We start from the raw sequence: 18,162 nt of genomic DNA, 5'->3' as shown, positions 1-18,162 counted from the left end.
TGTAATAATATAATGTAATAATAATAATAATAATAATAATATAATGTAATAATAATGTAATAATAATGTAATAATAATATAATGTAATAATAATGTAATAATAACGTAATAATAATATAATGTAATAATAATATAATGTAATAATAATGTAATAATAATAATAATAATAATAATAATAATAATGTAATAATAATCTAATAATAATAATATAATGTAATAATAATGTAATTATAAATACAGAAAAAAACTTTCATTTAACACATTTTTCAACACATGTTCTTATCCTCTAGGTTTAGTGGCAATGCTGTACTATGTATTTCCAAATATAGCTGACTTAATTTTCTTCAAACATTTCTTAAAATAAAACATTTTGGCATGGTTTTTCAGTTGTGCATTTCAGCTGTACCATGAAGGAAGCCTCTGTGCAGTCTCAAAAGACAATGGACATCCCCTGTAAGGATAGCTGTGCATGTAATTATGAGGCAAAGGTCCCTAACCATACCTCTCCTGAATCGGCACTGCTTAAGTCCAGTGGCAAGGAGAGATCCAGGATGGTTGGAAATAATGCCGCGATAAGCGGAGAACACATACAGCACCTGGAATTCCTAAATGGTTACCCATTTTAGTATGCACCAGGCTCAATGTTGCTTAACTTCGGCGATCTAATTAGAACCAGTCAACGTGATTTTGCCATATATTGTACCATGAAGTGTCCTATAATATACCTATTTACTATGCCTCCCCACAGAAGAACAGACACTACACTTTGATCTTGACCAAAAAAGGCCAAGAACCTTCCTATAATATAGCACACGATGATGTTTTACAAAATGCTAAAATTAAAATCCCATAAATACTTTATTTTTTCCTTTTAACGATGAAATAGACATATTTATTTTACATAATACAACACCTGTTTTTCTTTCTTTTTTTAATTTTTGTAAAACTTAACTGTAAATGTAGATTCCATGAACAAAGCTTCTTTCTAAGAACTGCACACCTGTGGAACTCTCTTCCGTTCACCTGCTTTCCAGCTGACTACAATATGGTCGTCTTCAAGTCCAATGTAAACAAGTTCTTGATGAGCCGTTCTCCTTAAGTAATCCAATTTACCAAATTTACACTTCTAGCGATTACTATGATATTGTCCTTTTGACCAATGTACATTCTTTAATCCTTATCCTTGTGTGGCCTCTGGGCCTTGATAAGTGGTGACTCCTTTGTAAAAAAAAAAAAAAATTACTTACGATATCGTTTGGCCATTATTAATGTTAGAACGATTAATCAGAATCGGGATTACGAATTGAAAATATCGGAACTTTTTAGGGTATCAGAATTGGTATGAGAACTGGAATAAAAATATCCCTATCCTGATTCCGAAAACGATTCTTTTAATTGTTTTTTGTTTTTGTTTAAAATTTAATTAATCACTGCTGTTACTAATGATAAATAATAACTATTTATTGATTATAAACTACTAGTTAAACTAAAATCTATAGATCACCCTCGTAAATGAATTTTTTTACGTTTGTAAAAATATATGCACATATAAGTTTTTTTATGGTAATCCAAAAATTAATAATTCTATCGCAAAATATATAACGATTTCAAAATAATCGGAATCAGAATCGGTAATTGTATCGAAATCGAGAAAAAAAAATTTATCGTCCCATCACTTGTCATTATATTAAATATGCTTAAAACTACAACGTGCTTTAAAAATATTTAAAAAGTTACATTTGAACGTGAATCACCACTAACTATTTAGATTGTTGATATATTTTATAATTGCAATCAGTTTTATTTATGATCATTGCTTTTGCTGTCGTTATTTATATTATTATTGAAAAATTCCTTCATTTTAAAAATCTTCCGAGTTAGATAAAATATTTTTTAATTAATTGAATGTTTTTGTGTTTTAATAACATAGACTAATGTTGTCCAAAATAAACTACTGTATCAGAATCAAATATTGCTTTTGTAGAAATGAGGCTATTAATCATAAAGATCCGAGAAACCGACTGGCTTTACTTTATTATATAGATTATTACATTTTTTTTAATACTTTATTAGTACAAAGTCTGATGATGTGTGATTATTTATGCTTATTTTGGGAACAATGTAGTTGAAGAATTCTCTCAAAATTGTTCGATTCAAAATCAAAAGAATTGGTACTTTAATACAATCTGACAGCTTACGAGTTGTTGGCACAACGTCATGGCCCATAATGGACTTTATTTTGCAGAATAAATTTATGCTGAATAAATAATTAGTTTAACAGGGCTTTCAAATTTTTTTCTCAACCGAGATTAGATTTTTTGTTTTGTTGTTTTTTTTATTGTGTTTTTTTTTTTGTTTTTTGTTTTTTTGTTGTTTTTTTTTAATTATTTGTGCTTTATTTCCTAGTGAATACAGCAAAAGCCAATTTACCAAACATCACTTCGTTGGTGCAAGATTTATATAAAAGGATCGATACTCCTCTTGCAAAAGCAACCAATGCTTCTGTCGATGTGAATGCCCTGCGGAAGATGATTGAAACAGCCAGATCACAGGCCAATGAGGTAAGCGAGTCTATCTGTCTATCTTCTAACACATAAAGATCATGTTGAATTTTTGCCATCAGACCCATACAGCATTGCATCTCTCAAATCGATATTTGGTTCTGCCTAGTCACTGTCTTTATCACTTGTCATTAATATATATTTGTATATTGTATCGGATTTTCAAAGTCAGACCTAAATAGCATTGCATATGTCAAATCGATATTTGGTTCTCCCTAGTCACTCTTTCTTTATCACTTGGCATTAATATATATATATATATATATATATATATATATATATATATATATATATATATATATATATGACATATGTACTTACCATGGGGTCCCGATTTCGAATCTCGCTAGATACAGCTACTGATGAGTTGTAGATGACGAAACACGTGTCAGTGGATAATTATATTTTAAAAACAATATGACATATAAAGGTATTGTGTTAGATTTTCAAAATCAAACCTAAATAGCATCGCATCTGTCAAATCGATATTTGGTTCTGCCTAGTCACTCTTTCTTTATCACTTGGCATCAATATATAATATAATTATACAACTCGGATCAGCTTGCTTGCTTGGCGTTTAAACTGTGCATCCCGTTTGAAAAATTCTGCACATTCATAATTACATGAAAACAAAGCCATTAAAGCTTTTGTTTTTAATTGACAATTTCTTTGCCTTTAAGCTATGCAAATAAAAACATAACTAAATCCCGTTTGCTTTTTTATCTGGATTTTACATTGCAAGTTAGAATCGTTATCTAATAGTTAAAAGAAAAAAAAAAGTTTATAACGTTAGGTAAAAATGCTCCAGAAGACCAACTAAAGACTTACCTTTTAAAACTTGATTTTTAGATGGTATTCCACTTTTATCTAATGTTATCAACTTTCATTGCAAGTTGAAATCGTTTTCAAACAATTAATTTTTATGTAAAAAGAAACAATAATTCGAATCCAATCCGAGATTCTTCAGGAAATGCCACAAAAGTTTTTAGTATGATTCTTTTAATAAAAAATAACATTTTCTTGCATTTTCATTGTTTTAACAGTTTAAAACATTTTCAATTCGTTTTTTCATGCTACAACTTGAGACGCTAAAACAAACACAAGACATTTGACATTACAAAAACAAAGCCGTTAACTTGTGATAAGTGTTTTCATTAAGAGTCACACTTCTTTATTTACAAAGCCACTCGGCGGAAGTGACGTCAGACAAATTTTGAGGATCGGATGACCAACACTGTATATAATGTAGTTGTTTTTTTAAAGCAAATATAAAAATAGAAGTTTTGTAAATTTTTACTTGGTTTCCGCCTTAACATTTTCCTTTACAATGATGATTTCTAAAGGTTTTCGGATATGCTGAAAACAAATATCGCATTTAAATTTTCTGCAAGTAAGTTATTTCTGGATATTAAGCAATGTAATTTTTTATGTTTAAGGTGGTGGCCATCATTGTGGTCGCAAGCATGCATATGTTTGTCAAAACTAATATACTCACTATTCCATAGCTAACCTTAACATATACTGACCCAACGGGTCACGGGTAGTCTAGTGTATATATATATATATATATAAAGAGGTATATTTGGCAAAATACAGGGTGGAAAAAGGAGTGCTCGATACGTTAGTAGAGCTAAAAATGTTTTTTATTATTTCAACCTCGGGTGTATTTACTTTATTTGCAAGTTGTTTCATTGGATGGGATAACAAATTATCCAGTCAATATCATCAGACGATTTAAGCTAAAAAAAAAAATGATTTATTTATTTATTTATTTATTTTTTAACTTTAATCGTCTGATGATATAGACTGGATAATTTGTTATCCTTCCTATTGAAACAACTTGTAATGATTTTAGTAAATACATCCGAGGTTGAAATAATAAAAACATATATATATTGTGTCGGATTTTTAAAGTCAGACCTAAATAATATTGCATCTTTCAAATTTTCCAGGTGTATCAGAATTTTGGAGAAATTTTTGACACCCCCTAACACGAAACTGTGAATAAAATATAAAAGAAACTCGTAATTTCTCTTTTTAAAGTGGGTTGTTTATTTTCTTTATGGATTATACTTCCAAAATAAGCTATTAAAGTTGTATAAAAAGTAATAGAAATATTATTTTTTATTTTTTAAAAAACATTTTTTTACGTAATGAAATCAATTGAATTTTACGAGTTAAATATATTTCAATTTTTAAACTTTAAAAATCTATCAAAATTTTTCTATTGATTCAATTTTTACGATATTTCCAGGGTCAATGTGAAATTTTATGCTCTTTCCAATAAACGGAATATAATATTTTAGGCAAACGCTTTTTTTTTTTAATTCACGCCCTCCCATTTTGAAATGTCTATTAAAAAGTAAATAATTAATTTACTCACCAAAGTTTTATATATCACAAATTGAAGAAAAAAATTCAATAAATAATATATTCAAATTTAAAACAAAAAAAAAAGAAATGTTTTTTTAGAAATTTACCTGTAAAGTCCGAAGTTTAAAACCTTTTTTTTTTTTAATCACGTTGTTTTTTTTTTTGTGTTTTGTTTTTTTAATGAAACCTTGATCCTTTCTCCTTTAATTGAAAAAAAAAAAATTAAGGTTTGAATTACATTTTTCGAGTAGTTATAAGCTTGGAAAGACAGGGGGTCGAATTATTCGATATTTTTTCATGCATTCGTAAGGTCAGTTTCTGACACACCTACGGCATAACTGATATATAAAATAACTTTGTTGATTATAGTTCATTTACACTACTAAAACTATCCAATCACCAAGTAAGTTTTCAAATTTCTTAAGAAATTGTATCTTTTTTTTTTATCCTTATTTCCAGATTATTGTTGGTTTACGCTTGTTTCCGAATACAACACTTAGGCTACGGAATCCTCCAGAACAGTACCTGTCTGATTCTTTCAACAAAATAAGCATGTACGTCAAAACCAATTCTACTAATGGCCTCCTTGCGTACGTTGGTCGACCGTCAGGAAAAGAAGACATTCGACAGGTAAGGAGTTTTTTTTTTTTTTTTTAAATATGTATACAGGGTGACTCACGAGAAACGGATGTTCACGACTCCACGGTAGCATGAGGACAATAAACTGAAGAGAAAAACAATTCAAAATCAATAAATAACTAAAACAAAATTTGGTGCTAGTGCACTTACTGATCCAGGCTATTTTTTTAAATCGTATTTCCAAGTTTAATTAAATTTTTATAATATGTTTTTTTTATTCAATTGTAAGGTTAAAGTATAGAATAGGTACAAAACACCCACCCTTCCCCATGTTAAGAATGGCTTTTTAAATAATAACGTTATTATTTCACCACGGATCAATAAGTGCACTAGTACCCAAAATTTAACGTAAAAGATAAACAAATAACAACAAACTAAACGGCATCTTAAGAAGGTTTAAAGAGTACCCTTCTCACTCCCAATCTCTTACTCAAGGGGAGCAAGGAGCAATCTAAAAACATCCGTTTCTCGTGACTCATCCTGTATGCATGCATGTCTATTTATACAAGCATTATTGGCTACACATGTGCAGATATGTTTCTGTTGCAATTCCTTTAGAAAAGCAGCGTCATCAGGCTCTTTTTAATCAGGTTTCATTGTCCCCTCCCCTTTCCCCTTCTCCTCCCTCTGTATAAAATAGCAAAAAGGTAATCAATTCCCCTCCCATATGCCGCTTCCTTTTCCTCCCATCTCTTTCTATATTTATAAAAAGGGAGGGGGGGTGAAAAATACTACTATTTAATCTGGAGCTAGAGAGAGAGAGAGAGACAAAAGGGGCGGAAGAGAGATTTTATTGCGTTTGGTATAAATTATTATTTTTTTTTTTTTTTAGTTATGATTGCTAACTATTTTGCACTTTTACCTATATTTCTGGAAATTATTTTCATATTTTGCAATTTGATAGCAAATAAGTTTAACATGTCATTCAGAACTCAACAAGGACTTGTGCTGTAATGAATAAAAGTGCTAAGAAATAGTCAGTTCTAAGTAAGTCTTTGTTTATTTTTTGCTTTTTACAAAGGTGTTACCACTTATCAAGGCCCAGAGGCCACTCGAGGATAAGGGTCGATGCGTATATTGTAGTCAATGGGTTGGTTGGTTGGTTGGTTGTTTTTGTTTTATGGCATATCAACTCTTTCCGGATTATTTAATGCCGAATCCAAAGATTTTGAAGAAAAAAATTTTTTAATAGAGTATACTTGTTGTTTTCACGTCGGTTTCTATTCAACCCATAGTTGGGACCCTAACAGGCACTACCACTCCGGGTCAGAGTGGACCTGGGAGCAATGGTAATTAAAAGGTGGCTCCACACTCCCAAAAGCCCACAAGCTGGGGCCTCACCACTAGATACAGTTTAAGGTCATATCCAGGACCCCCATTGAGGGACTTTTACCCTCTGCAGGGGGGCAGTCGGCATATTCTAATGCCCCACCGACAGGGCCTGTAGTCAATGGGACAAAATTCCGTCATCATTAGTAGTGGAAATTTGGTAAATTGGATTAGTTTAGGAGACAGCACATCAAGAACTTGTTTACGTTGGACTTGAAGACGACGATATTGTAGTCAGTTGGAAAGCGGACAAATGGAACAGAGTTCCACAGGCATGCAGTTCTAAGAAAGAAGCTTTGTTCATGGAATCTACGTTTAGGTTTAAGCATAGATAAAGAGTGGGGGAAATTATTGATAGTGTTTTCTGCTAGACGAGTGTTTTCATGAAAGTTTGGCAAGAGGGGGGGGAGCCATAGATTGAAGCTCAGTCGAGCACTTCTGGGGTTTGAAGATTCAGTCCTCAGTATGAGCGATCTAAAGAATAAAAATAAGAATTATTTAAGACTTCTACCCAGTCATGGCTGACGGAATAAGAGCAAGCTTTGTTAAATAAAATGTAGATTAAATAAAGGGTGGAACCTCTGCCGCTTGCTTGTTTCACACCTGACTACAACTTGGACGTCTTCAAGTCCAACATAAACAAACTCCTGACAAACCGCCTCCTTAAGTAAGACACTCTATCAAAACCCCCAATACTAATGATTACTACAATACTATCTCATTGATTACTGTACACGCAATAACCCTTATCCCTGAGTGGCCTTTGAGCCTTGATAAGTGGTGACCCCCACGTAAAAAAAGAAAAAAAAAGTTTTTTTTTCCAAAATTTCAGACAGAATTTCCGAGTTCGACATAAAGATTCTTGAGTTTTACAAGACGTACTTGAAGAAGGTCGGAGGTTACATCAGCTAAAATGGGATTTTGCTGCTTGCCCCATTAATAGTGATTATGTATGTCGAGGGGGGCACAAGTGCTATGATTTCATCAGACCACATTCCATTAAAGTACTTGTAAAACAAGCACAGGGGTGTGGCATTGCGGCGATGAGACAAAGGTTTGAGCTTGGCTGACACTGTGGGACCTATGATTATATAATTTTTTTTTTTGTTTTCATCCTTAGGACTACCTGAGTTTGGAACTGGTCAATGGACAAGTGGTTTTCAAGTACGACCTTGGTTCTGGCCCAGCCACCATCACAAACCCAGTCAACTTAAGCAACAACAAATGGTATTACATCGAGGCTCAAAGGTATTTCCATCTTTTTATAAATCTCTTGAAACAATGGCATGTGATCCTTTTACGATGTGTGCTTATGCTAATGAATTTTTGCCATCTTCAACATGCATATTCTTTGCTCACTTTCCGGTTCTCATAGTTCAGCGGGCCAATTGTTTCCACATTCCATTCTGTACGATCTAATCATTTCTTTACAAGTTTTTCTTGGCCGGTCAATTTTCTTGCAATCCAAGACGCCCATGATTCTGCAATGTCTTTTTTTTATTATTCACATTGCACTTATAAGGACGGTTAGAATCTTAAAGACATCTCTCGGTTGGAATGTATGGGATAGCGGATGTATGTCCGGCATCTGGTAGGATGTCTCATCTCCAACTAAAACAAAATACGAAAATTAAAAAAAAAATTATATGTCATCACTAGGGCTAGAACAACAGCATATTGTTTTCATTGTTTTGACTCTCGAGTGTGTATCCGTTGATATCTTATATGCTTTTATATAGAGTGATGTGGTTCTCGGTTGATTAACTGTGTCTAACTGTGTCGGATATATGCTCGAGAGTCAAAACAATGAAAAGAATATTCTGTTGCCATAGCACTAGTCATTACACACTGTAATTGGACGAGAAATTACTGAGAGAGATATTCCGTATTCACTGAAGTATAACATAAGGGAGATACAAAAAAATTGTACTTTAGAGGCAGCTAGAATCTTAAAAAGGTCTCTCGGTTGAAATGTATGAGATAAATATCCTGAGAGTGGTAGAGAGAACAAGAAAAACAGAAGTTTTACAATTTCAAATTTCACTCTGTACGGTCTTGTCTAATCACTTATTTCTAAGTTTTCCTTGGCCGGTCAATCTTCCTGCAATTCAAGAAATACTTCTAGAAGAATGGACGTTCTACACAACTGCATCAGCATAAGCGTCTATGTTGAACAATTTAAATGAAAATGATTTTCCTGTTGTCAATTATAAAGTTTTTAGGTTTATTATATTGTTTATCGAATTTTGTTTTGAAAAGGCCTTGAAAAACTGAAAATTCCTTGAAAATAGACATTGAACATCTGTACGAACCCTGAACATCTATGTTAGGCAAATGTAGTATTTTCAGCAAATCCTACGGCCGAACGTGTTAGGTTTGATCAAATTTCACATTGCGGGTCTATTTGATCATGGATTTAGCCTTGCATTTCAGTCAAACAGGAGAGGACCAAAATTTGCTGCCATACAACTAAATTAAACATTAAAATTTGATTCATCCATTAAAAACATGTTTAACCTTCCTGCTATCCCAGACATCCATGCTTCTGCAACGTTTTATCCAGAAGAAACTGCATCAGCATCATCGATTTTTCTTTAGAACAATGTCTACATTTTTTTTTTTTTTTTTTTTTACATAGGCGTCACCACATTATCAAGGCCCAGAGGCCACTCAAGGATAAGGGTTAAAGAGTGTACAGTAGAAATTGGTCAATATAGTAATCATTAGTAATGAAAATTTGGTAAAGTTGATAACTTATATGGAACGGCTCATCAAGAACTTATTTACTTTAGACTTGAACACAACCATATTGTAGTCAGCCGGAAAGCAGGAAAACGGAAGACAATTCCACAGGCGTGCAGTTCTAAGAAAGAAGCTTTGTTCATGGAATCTACGTTTAGGTTTAGGCACAGATAAAGAGTGGGGGAAATTATTGATAGTGTGTACAGCTAGACGAGTGTTTCTTGTGAAAGTTTTGCGAGGGGGGACCATAGATTGAAGCTCAGTTGAACACTTTCCATGAAAATAACGATACATCAACATGGGACAAATGTAGTGTTTTCAGCAAATTCTACAGCCTAACGTGTTAGGTTTGATCAGATTTCAGGTTGCAGGTAAGAGAAAAGGATATCACCTACTTGGTTTCAAAGTCGGTTTTGATCTCTATCAATGCTGGATAGGAAACACCGAGCAGCCCCTGTTCAGATGTGGCAACAGTACTCCATTTTAGGGTGCACCTGCCTATTACAGACACAGTGAACCAAGTACAAGAGAAATAAAAACAATTGTACTTAAAGAACCGGTTAGAATCTTTAAAAGATATCTCGGTTGGGATGTGTTGCAATTGTTGTTGCTTTTAAGCATTTATTTCAAACGAATCAGATGATTATTGTTGGCATTTGTTTCCCTGATATCTTTCTAGTTATTCGGTTTTCTGCTAGTTTTATTATTATTATTATTGCTATTATTATTATTATTGCTATTATTATAATTATTATTATTATTATTATTATTATTATTATTATTATTATTATTTGTACTCACTCGACGTTTTCATACAGGTCGTCATCAGCGATCACTCACTGACAACAGCCTGTGGTGTTCCCTGAAGTCTGGGTGACAACAAGCCTCCTCAGATTTCCAGTACTCTCCAACCTCTTTCAATAACCTTTACAAATAAATTGCATTATCACAAGAGCTGCTTGCTATTGATTTCTCGCTGGCAACGACTATTGCTCTTCACTAGAATTTGGCTGGCAACAAGCCTCCCCAAGATCCCCGTCCTCTTTGTGAGTGCTTTCACTCCTCGTTCTTTCCATCCCTCTTGACTGTTCATGACAATTTGGCGTGGTGAGGACTGTTTTTTTTTTGTTTTTTTTTTTTACTTGGGAGTCACCTCTTATCAAGGCCAAAAGGCCACTCGAGGATAAGGGTAAAAGAATGTAAGGTGGCAGTGTAGTAATCGTTAATGGTTTGAATTGGGTAGAATTTGACTATTTATGGGAATGGCTCAATAAGAACTTGTTTACATAGAATTTGAAGGCTACCATGTTGTATTCAACTGGGAAGCAGGTCAGTGGAACAGTGTTCCACAGGCGAGTAGTTTTTGGAATGAAGCTTTATTCATGGAATCTGTTTAGATTTCGGCACAGATAGAGAGTGAGGAAATCGTGTATAGTGGTTGTAGCTAGGTTGTAGTTTTGTGAAAGTTTGGCAAGGAAGGACCATAGATTGGAGTTCAGTCGAGTACATGCCATGAAAATAACGACAGAGCAGAGACAGGCTTGCAATGTCTCTTCTGTGGGGAAGAGCTTGCAGGAAAAGGACAAGGACATCACCTACTAGGTTTCAAAGCCGGTTTTGCACTCTATCAAAGCTAAATAGGGCATGCCGAGCAGCTCCTGCCCAGCTGTGGTAACAGTAATCCAGTTTAGGATGTACCTGGCTGGCTATTATATAGATAGAGGATTGCATCAGCAGTGAAATACCTACTGGAGTAGTAATCCAACCATTTTTCCTGTAAAAATTTTATGTAGAAAATAAATTCTAGAGCACAAAAGATCACTCATTTTAATGGTACCACTTCCGTTTTTGTAGCTCTTCAACGTTTTAGTTTTGTAGTGGCCCTCCTTTTGGAATGACCCTTCTACAACAATAACAATTAAAAATGGTTAGTCAGAATCAAAGTTTGTGTTGTCAGCTTAATTGCTATTTAGGTTAAACTTTTAAATAACAGCTGACAAATTTATATATTAGATAAGCACGTCTATGTTGTCAATTTTAACATTCTGTAATTCCTGGAGCAGCAAAGTGCGGTATCTGTTCTGATATTACATTTTTCTGTCACCAGGCAATGAAGGAGAGGGCCTTCTAAATTGTAGGAATTTTTTATTTTTGTCTCAATCCAGAATACCCCTTTTTAAGGAGCTGGAATTTTCCCACGTTAAAAACCGACCTCGTGGGAAGCTAAGGAAAATAGTGATTTTAACATTCTACATTTTAATGTAACTACTTATTAATTCTGAATATTGGTCACTTATTATCGCATCCCTTTTTTCAGGATCGGTACTTCAGGAACGCTGGTTGTAAAAGGAGACAACGTGTCTAAGAATGTCACAGGAATGTCCCAAGGCATCTTTTCCGTCCTGGAAGCAAATCCGGAACAGACTCACATTTATATTGGAGGTTTCCCAGTCTCGATGAACGAAAAGGTAAATGATTGCACTAGATTTTATGTACTCCTTCCTCAAAACAAACACAATAACACCAACCCTAACCCTAACCCTAACACGACAATAACAACAACCAAGAGCAAGTCACTCCAAACAGATTTTCCTTTATCTCAGACACCAAGTTGTTCTGTTTAATAATTCAGTAATATTCAGGTAATCAGGTAAATATTTATAACAAATTAAGGCACGACAAATGTACTGGGCACGACAACTGCTCTTGCTGAGTTTCTATTCGTACATGTAAGTATGTCATTTGAGTTTTATGAACAGCAAGAAGCAACCAATTTTTATTTAGAAAGACTGGTATACAGTTATGTTTTTGTTTTTGCTGGTGTCTTCTTGTGAACTAAAGAGTTCTTTAAAAAAAATTTGTTTTAAATAAAAAAATAAAAATAAAAAGGTAAGCAATTGTACTAGAGAACACACCATTGAAAAAACAATAGCAAAACATTGACTTCCAGTCTAGGGGTCATCGACTTACCTCTTAGGTCTAATTCAGAGTTTTCCGCTCAAACAACGGTTTTCATTATGCAACAGAAAAACAATATCAGTTAATTTTGGCGCTTCTGCAGAATTGAGAGATTTTGTAGTCGATAAATGGAGTTTTCAGATAAAAATAAACAATGGTTTCAACTGATTTTTTTTTTTGTCAATTCTAATAAGTTACAATGGTAGCTTCCAAATTATGCAGTCGAAATTACCTGAATATTACTGAATTATTAAACAGAACAACTTTAATCGTGTTAGCAGGCGAAAAATTGCCGCGATCTTGTTTAAATCAAAACATAAAATTACTTCCCTATTGAACTCTCCTGTGTCTTACGATCGTTTTCATCAAATTCTATTTTTATTTTCTTTAATAAAAAAAATTTCTACCTTATTAATTTTGGGATATAATCTTTAAAATATGAGAAATACGTAGATACTATTGTTTCCATGTGAAATTCAGTATTACAATTACCGAAATTTCGCCCCAATAGTGCAGAAGCGCCGTTTTTTTTTTTTTTTTTTTTTTTTTTTTTTTCCCGGTGTGGGTTTTTTACTAATTATGTATAACAAATTAAGGCACGACAAATGTACCGGGCACGACAACAGCTCTTGCTGAGTTTCTATTCGTACATGTAAGTATGTCATTCGAGTAATCTGGGATTATTTTATGAACAGCAAGAAGCAACCAATTTTTATTTAGAAAGACTGGTATACAGTTATGTTTTTGTTTTTGCTAAAAAAATCATTGTAAAAAAAAAATCATTTTTTTATATACATACTAACGGGCAGAGATGTGGGGGAATTGAATAATTTATTGATATATTTACTTTTTTATTGTTATTTGGTTGGAGGGGAGAATTGTTGCTTTTTTTTTTGTTACGGCAAGCATTCTTTATAGCTGTGTCCTAATTTTGTTTAACTTAGAAAATTGTCAGACATAGAATCAATTAGTCAATCATTTGCAGAAGTGATTCGCAAACAGTTATCATTTTGGTTGTTGTTGGTGATGTTGTTGTTGTTGTTGTTGTTGTTGTTGTTGTTGGTGGTGTTGGTGTACGGAACTATCTACTTAATTTACCATCAGATTTTATATGGAGTAATGTTGTCATATTTTGCTAGTTTTATAAACTGTCCTATAAATAAGACACCAAATAATTTCTTTTTACCATCTAAAAAATAAATACTACTTACAGCATAATTACTTTCTGAGAAGAATAAAATCCATCTATATTCATTAACTTCTCTAGTTGTTAGAGTCCTCTTAAAAATGTCTTGTAAAATTTACTAAAATTTTATTTGTTCGATGATGTATAAGAGAGTTCTTGATAAGGTAAGAAACGTATCTCTAATTTAATTGGCCCTACCCATTTTTTCATCTTTGCAACCTCTCTTTCACAAATGTGATGATGTCTTAGGTTTTTCTATGAATACATTTATGCTAATGTTCTTCATAATCTGATGCTTCCTTTGTTTCAGCTCGTTTGACTCTTTTTCTTGTTTTGATAACTCATTGTATTAGGTTGACAAGAAAGTTCCGGCGGAATTTTTAATTTTAATTTCAAATGATGTATTTTCAAAGAAGTTTTTGTTATAGTACCTAAAAACAAACTATTTATGATTTGTCGAGCTTTAATTTGTCGTTCCTACATATCACATGAATAGAGAATCAGAGGGATCAGTTATCGTGTTTTGTTGTACATTTGCCGTTCCTTAATTTGTTGTACATAATTAGTAAAACCGTGCGTTGAACGACATTTTAAAATTGACATGGTAACAAAATAGAAAAAAATAAAAATGTATGTATAAGTAAGCACACAACTGAAGTAAACAGTTTTACATTTGTTTAGGCTGGTGACGGTGATTACTTCGTCTTGAGTAAAATAAGAAATATCTTGCATAGTTAGATTTGGCATAGCACGTCAGGAATAGGAATACCAGGAACGGCAAAGACTTACCTGGGTTACTGAAGATCACAGGTTAAAAATGTTGCCAAATTAGTAGGCTTTAAAATGGCAGCATTTACTCTGATAGATTTTCCCCCACTATCGATTCACTGGTTGGTTGGTTGGTTGGTTGGTTATTTTTGTTTTACGGCATATCAACCCCAACCCTTTTCATGTTATTTTATGCCGAATCCAGTGGGTCCTGGATATGACTTAAAACTATATCCGATGGTGAGGCCCCACCTTGCGGGCCTTAGGGAGTGTGGAGCCACCCTTTAATTGCCATTGCTCCCAGGTCCACTCTGACCCGGAGTAGTAGTACCTGTTAGGGTCCCAACTATGGGTTAAATAGAATCTGACTTTAAAAAAAATATACACCATTAAAAATCGTCCCTCAAAATAACTAGATTCGGCATTAAATAACCTGAAAAAGGTTGATATGCTGTAAAACAAAAACAACCAACCAACCAACCAAACAACCGAATCCAGTGATTTTGAAGAAAAATTTTTTAATGGAATATATATTTTTTTCAAGTCGGTTTCTATTTAACCCATAGTTGGGACCCTAACAGGTACTAGCACAGAGTGGACCTGGGAGCAATGGCAATTAAAGGGTTGCTCCACACTCCCCAAAGCCCGCAAGCTGGGGCATCACTATCGGATATAATTTAAGGTCATATCCAGGACCATGTTGATTCACTAGGTGAGGATCCATGATTAACAAATGGATATTGGATAATTCAATAAAAATGTTCTTAGTTGATTTCCATAATTGTCGCTGACATAGCAATAAACATTCAATTCAACGAATGGAATTCCATAAATTAAGTTCATATCAACAAGAATTATATTATTGGGGTTGAAACGAATATATAAATGTGAGCTGCAAATGATGCATGTTGCCTCTGCCAGCGTGCAAATGCCGACTCACGTTAATACAAATTCGGCGGTAAAAATCCGCTTTAATTACCTTAAAAAATTCAAGAGTAGAATAAAAATTGTGAAGGAGGAGGAGGATGGGGATGAGAAAAAAAAGTGCCTGTCATTCCACAATACAGATTTCGGCGCTTCTACAGAATTGGGACAAGATTTTCGGAAATCGTAAAACTGAATTTCACATGAAAACAATGGTATCTAAGTATTCCTTGTATTTTTAAGATGATTATATCCAAAAAACAAAAATCGATAAGGTAGAATTTTTTTTTTTTTTATTAAAGAAAATAAAAAGAATTTGATGAAAACGATCGTAAAACGCAGGAGAGTTCAACAGGGAGATAATTTTCCATTTGAATGAAACAAAGACAGCGGCAATTTTTCACCTGCTTACACGAATAAAGTTGCTTGTATTTTTTTTTATTTTTTTAATAATTCAGTAATATTCAGGTAATTTCGACGGCATAATTTTAAAGCTAAAATTATAACTTATTAGAATTGACAAAAAAACATCAACTGAAATCATTGTTTTTTTTATCTGAAAACTCAATTTATCGACGACAAAATCTCGTCCCAATAGCGTAGAAGCACCCAAATTTCTTACAGTAAAGACAAAGAGGCGATCTCACATATATAGCGATCCAAGCGACTTCCGGTTTGGAAACGGAAGTAAAGGGTGTTACTTAATCTGAACTCACTGACAAAAATGTAGGTCAACACATAAAAATATCCGAAACTGATTACTTTTATTGAAAAGTGTCTTTTTATAGAAATATTTTGAAGTATATTTATTTACAGGATTTTTTTTTTTTTTTTGGTAATTATACAGTTTAATGAAGGCATTAAAAAATTAAAATATCGAAAAAATGTTATATTGTACGTAACCATTATGGAAGTTCTCCTAAAAAAAAAAAATAACTTAATTTGATCAAGTAGTTTTTTGGGGGTTTTTTGGGGGTTTTTTTTTTTACAGTGAAAAAACAATTTGTTATGATACCGATCAAAATGTAACCATGTTTCGATTTTTAGGAAGAAAAGCTATTATTTAAGATCGGGGGGGGGTCGGCGCTTTAGAGTGAGTTATCCCCCCGTCGCATGTTCTAAAAATCCAAACATGGCTACCTTCAGTGCACAGTCATAAAAACGTTTTTTTCCCCTGCAAAAAAATTACTCGATCAAATTAAGTTAAAAAATTTTCAGGGAACTTCATTCCATAACGGGTACGTACAATATAACGTTTTTGAATATTTTCATTTTTTAATGTCTTGATTAAACTGTACAAAGTCCTTTTTTAATGTGTATGTTTATTTAGATAATTTTTTTAATAAACATATTTATTTACAGATTTTTTTAAACATGTTTATTTATAGAATTTAAAAAATAAATAGGTTTATTTACGGAATTTTTTAAATAAATATATTTATTCAGATATTTTTTAAAAGTTACAGTTAAAGGTTTATTTACAGACTTTATAAAACATGTTTATTTATAAAAATTTAAAAAATAAATATTTTTATTTACAGAATTAAAAAAAAATAAATGTTTATTAACAGAAATAATTCATAATGAATATGTTTATTTACGAAATTTTTTAATAATATGTTGATTTACAAAAACCATTGCAGAAATAATTAATACTGAAAGTAAATTTTTTTTTTTTTTGTAAATACAATAAATTGAATTGAATTAAAATAACTTAAATAAATTGAAAAACTATATAAATCGAAAAGCAAATGAATAAATATTTACTTACATATTTTAAAAAATATCATTTTTTTCTCATATAATAAATTGGATAAACTGAACGTGATGAAAAGAATATGGTCATTTTTTTTTTAAATATAATCATTCTACATAATAAAGATCCAGTAGTTGATATTGCCGAACAATATAGTTGGATAAAACAATTTACCATTGACTAGTTTCAAAACCGGAAGTCGCTTGGACCGGTAACTATACGAGATCGACAGGAAAGGTCTTTATAGCCTTAAACAAATAATTTACCCCCAGATAGCATGTAATATGACTATATATGTAAGTGGAAAATCAAATAAAAAATATTTCACCTAGTGTTGTGACAAACTATCAATTTAAAAATGTAAATATTTAAACAACAGAAATTAGCAGAGAAATGTTAAAATTTTATTTTTGTATAAACGATAAACAGACGTTTGTGCTTGTATGAGTAAAAGAAACGTGTTTCTACTGTAACAATAATCTTAGTGGGAATAAGTATTTTTAAAAGAAACTGAAGCAAAATGACTTATAATAATGTCCAAAATATACTAGGAGAACAATGAAAAGTAGACGCATCCAAATCGAGTAGTGCTATTTATGTCTCACTTCAAACAAGATAATATATTTATGTCTGACTTCCGCTAATATTTTATGTATATACAGGGTGACCCCCCCCCAAAAAAAACAACAAATAAATAAATAAAATAATAAATGACAAAAGCATTCTAAAATAAAATTATTGAAAACAAAAAGAAGTGTTTTGATGTGATGTTTTGAATGTAATAAACTAGTTATGGCCAAAGTTTCATTTCATTCATACTAAGAAACGGGGCCTAATTAGAGTTGGGGCCCGTTTCTTTTTTGGGGGGGGGGGGTCACCCTGTACTAGCGGAGGGGGGCGTCCGTCTTTGCCCGAGCATAAAATAT

General features: G+C 32.5%; 1 protein-coding gene across 4 annotated transcripts in view; it reads left to right on the top strand.

Moving 5' to 3' along the window:
• The window catches only part of LOC145261195 (laminin subunit alpha-like), a 469,749-nt gene that overhangs the window by 382,189 nt on the left and 69,398 nt on the right, over positions 1-18,162 (top strand). For all 4 annotated transcript variants that reach the window (XM_080119517.1, XM_080119518.1, XM_080119516.1 and 1 more), the window contains 4 exons: positions 2,407-2,561; positions 5,394-5,564; positions 8,023-8,150; positions 11,962-12,112. In XM_080119517.1, coding sequence (XP_079975643.1) covers positions 2,407-2,561; positions 5,394-5,564; positions 8,023-8,150; positions 11,962-12,112 — 605 coding nt within the window. The remainder of the gene's footprint in view (positions 1-2,406; positions 2,562-5,393; positions 5,565-8,022; positions 8,151-11,961; positions 12,113-18,162) is intronic.

The sequence above is a fragment of the Euprymna scolopes genome, chromosome 37 (genome assembly GCF_053919585.1).
Source record: "Euprymna scolopes isolate OS-2025 chromosome 37, ASM5391958v1, whole genome shotgun sequence".
Taxonomy (NCBI): Eukaryota; Metazoa; Mollusca; class Cephalopoda; order Sepiida; family Sepiolidae; genus Euprymna; species Euprymna scolopes.
Note: the sequence above shows the minus strand (reverse complement) of the source record. Positions and strands in the feature narration are given on the sequence as shown.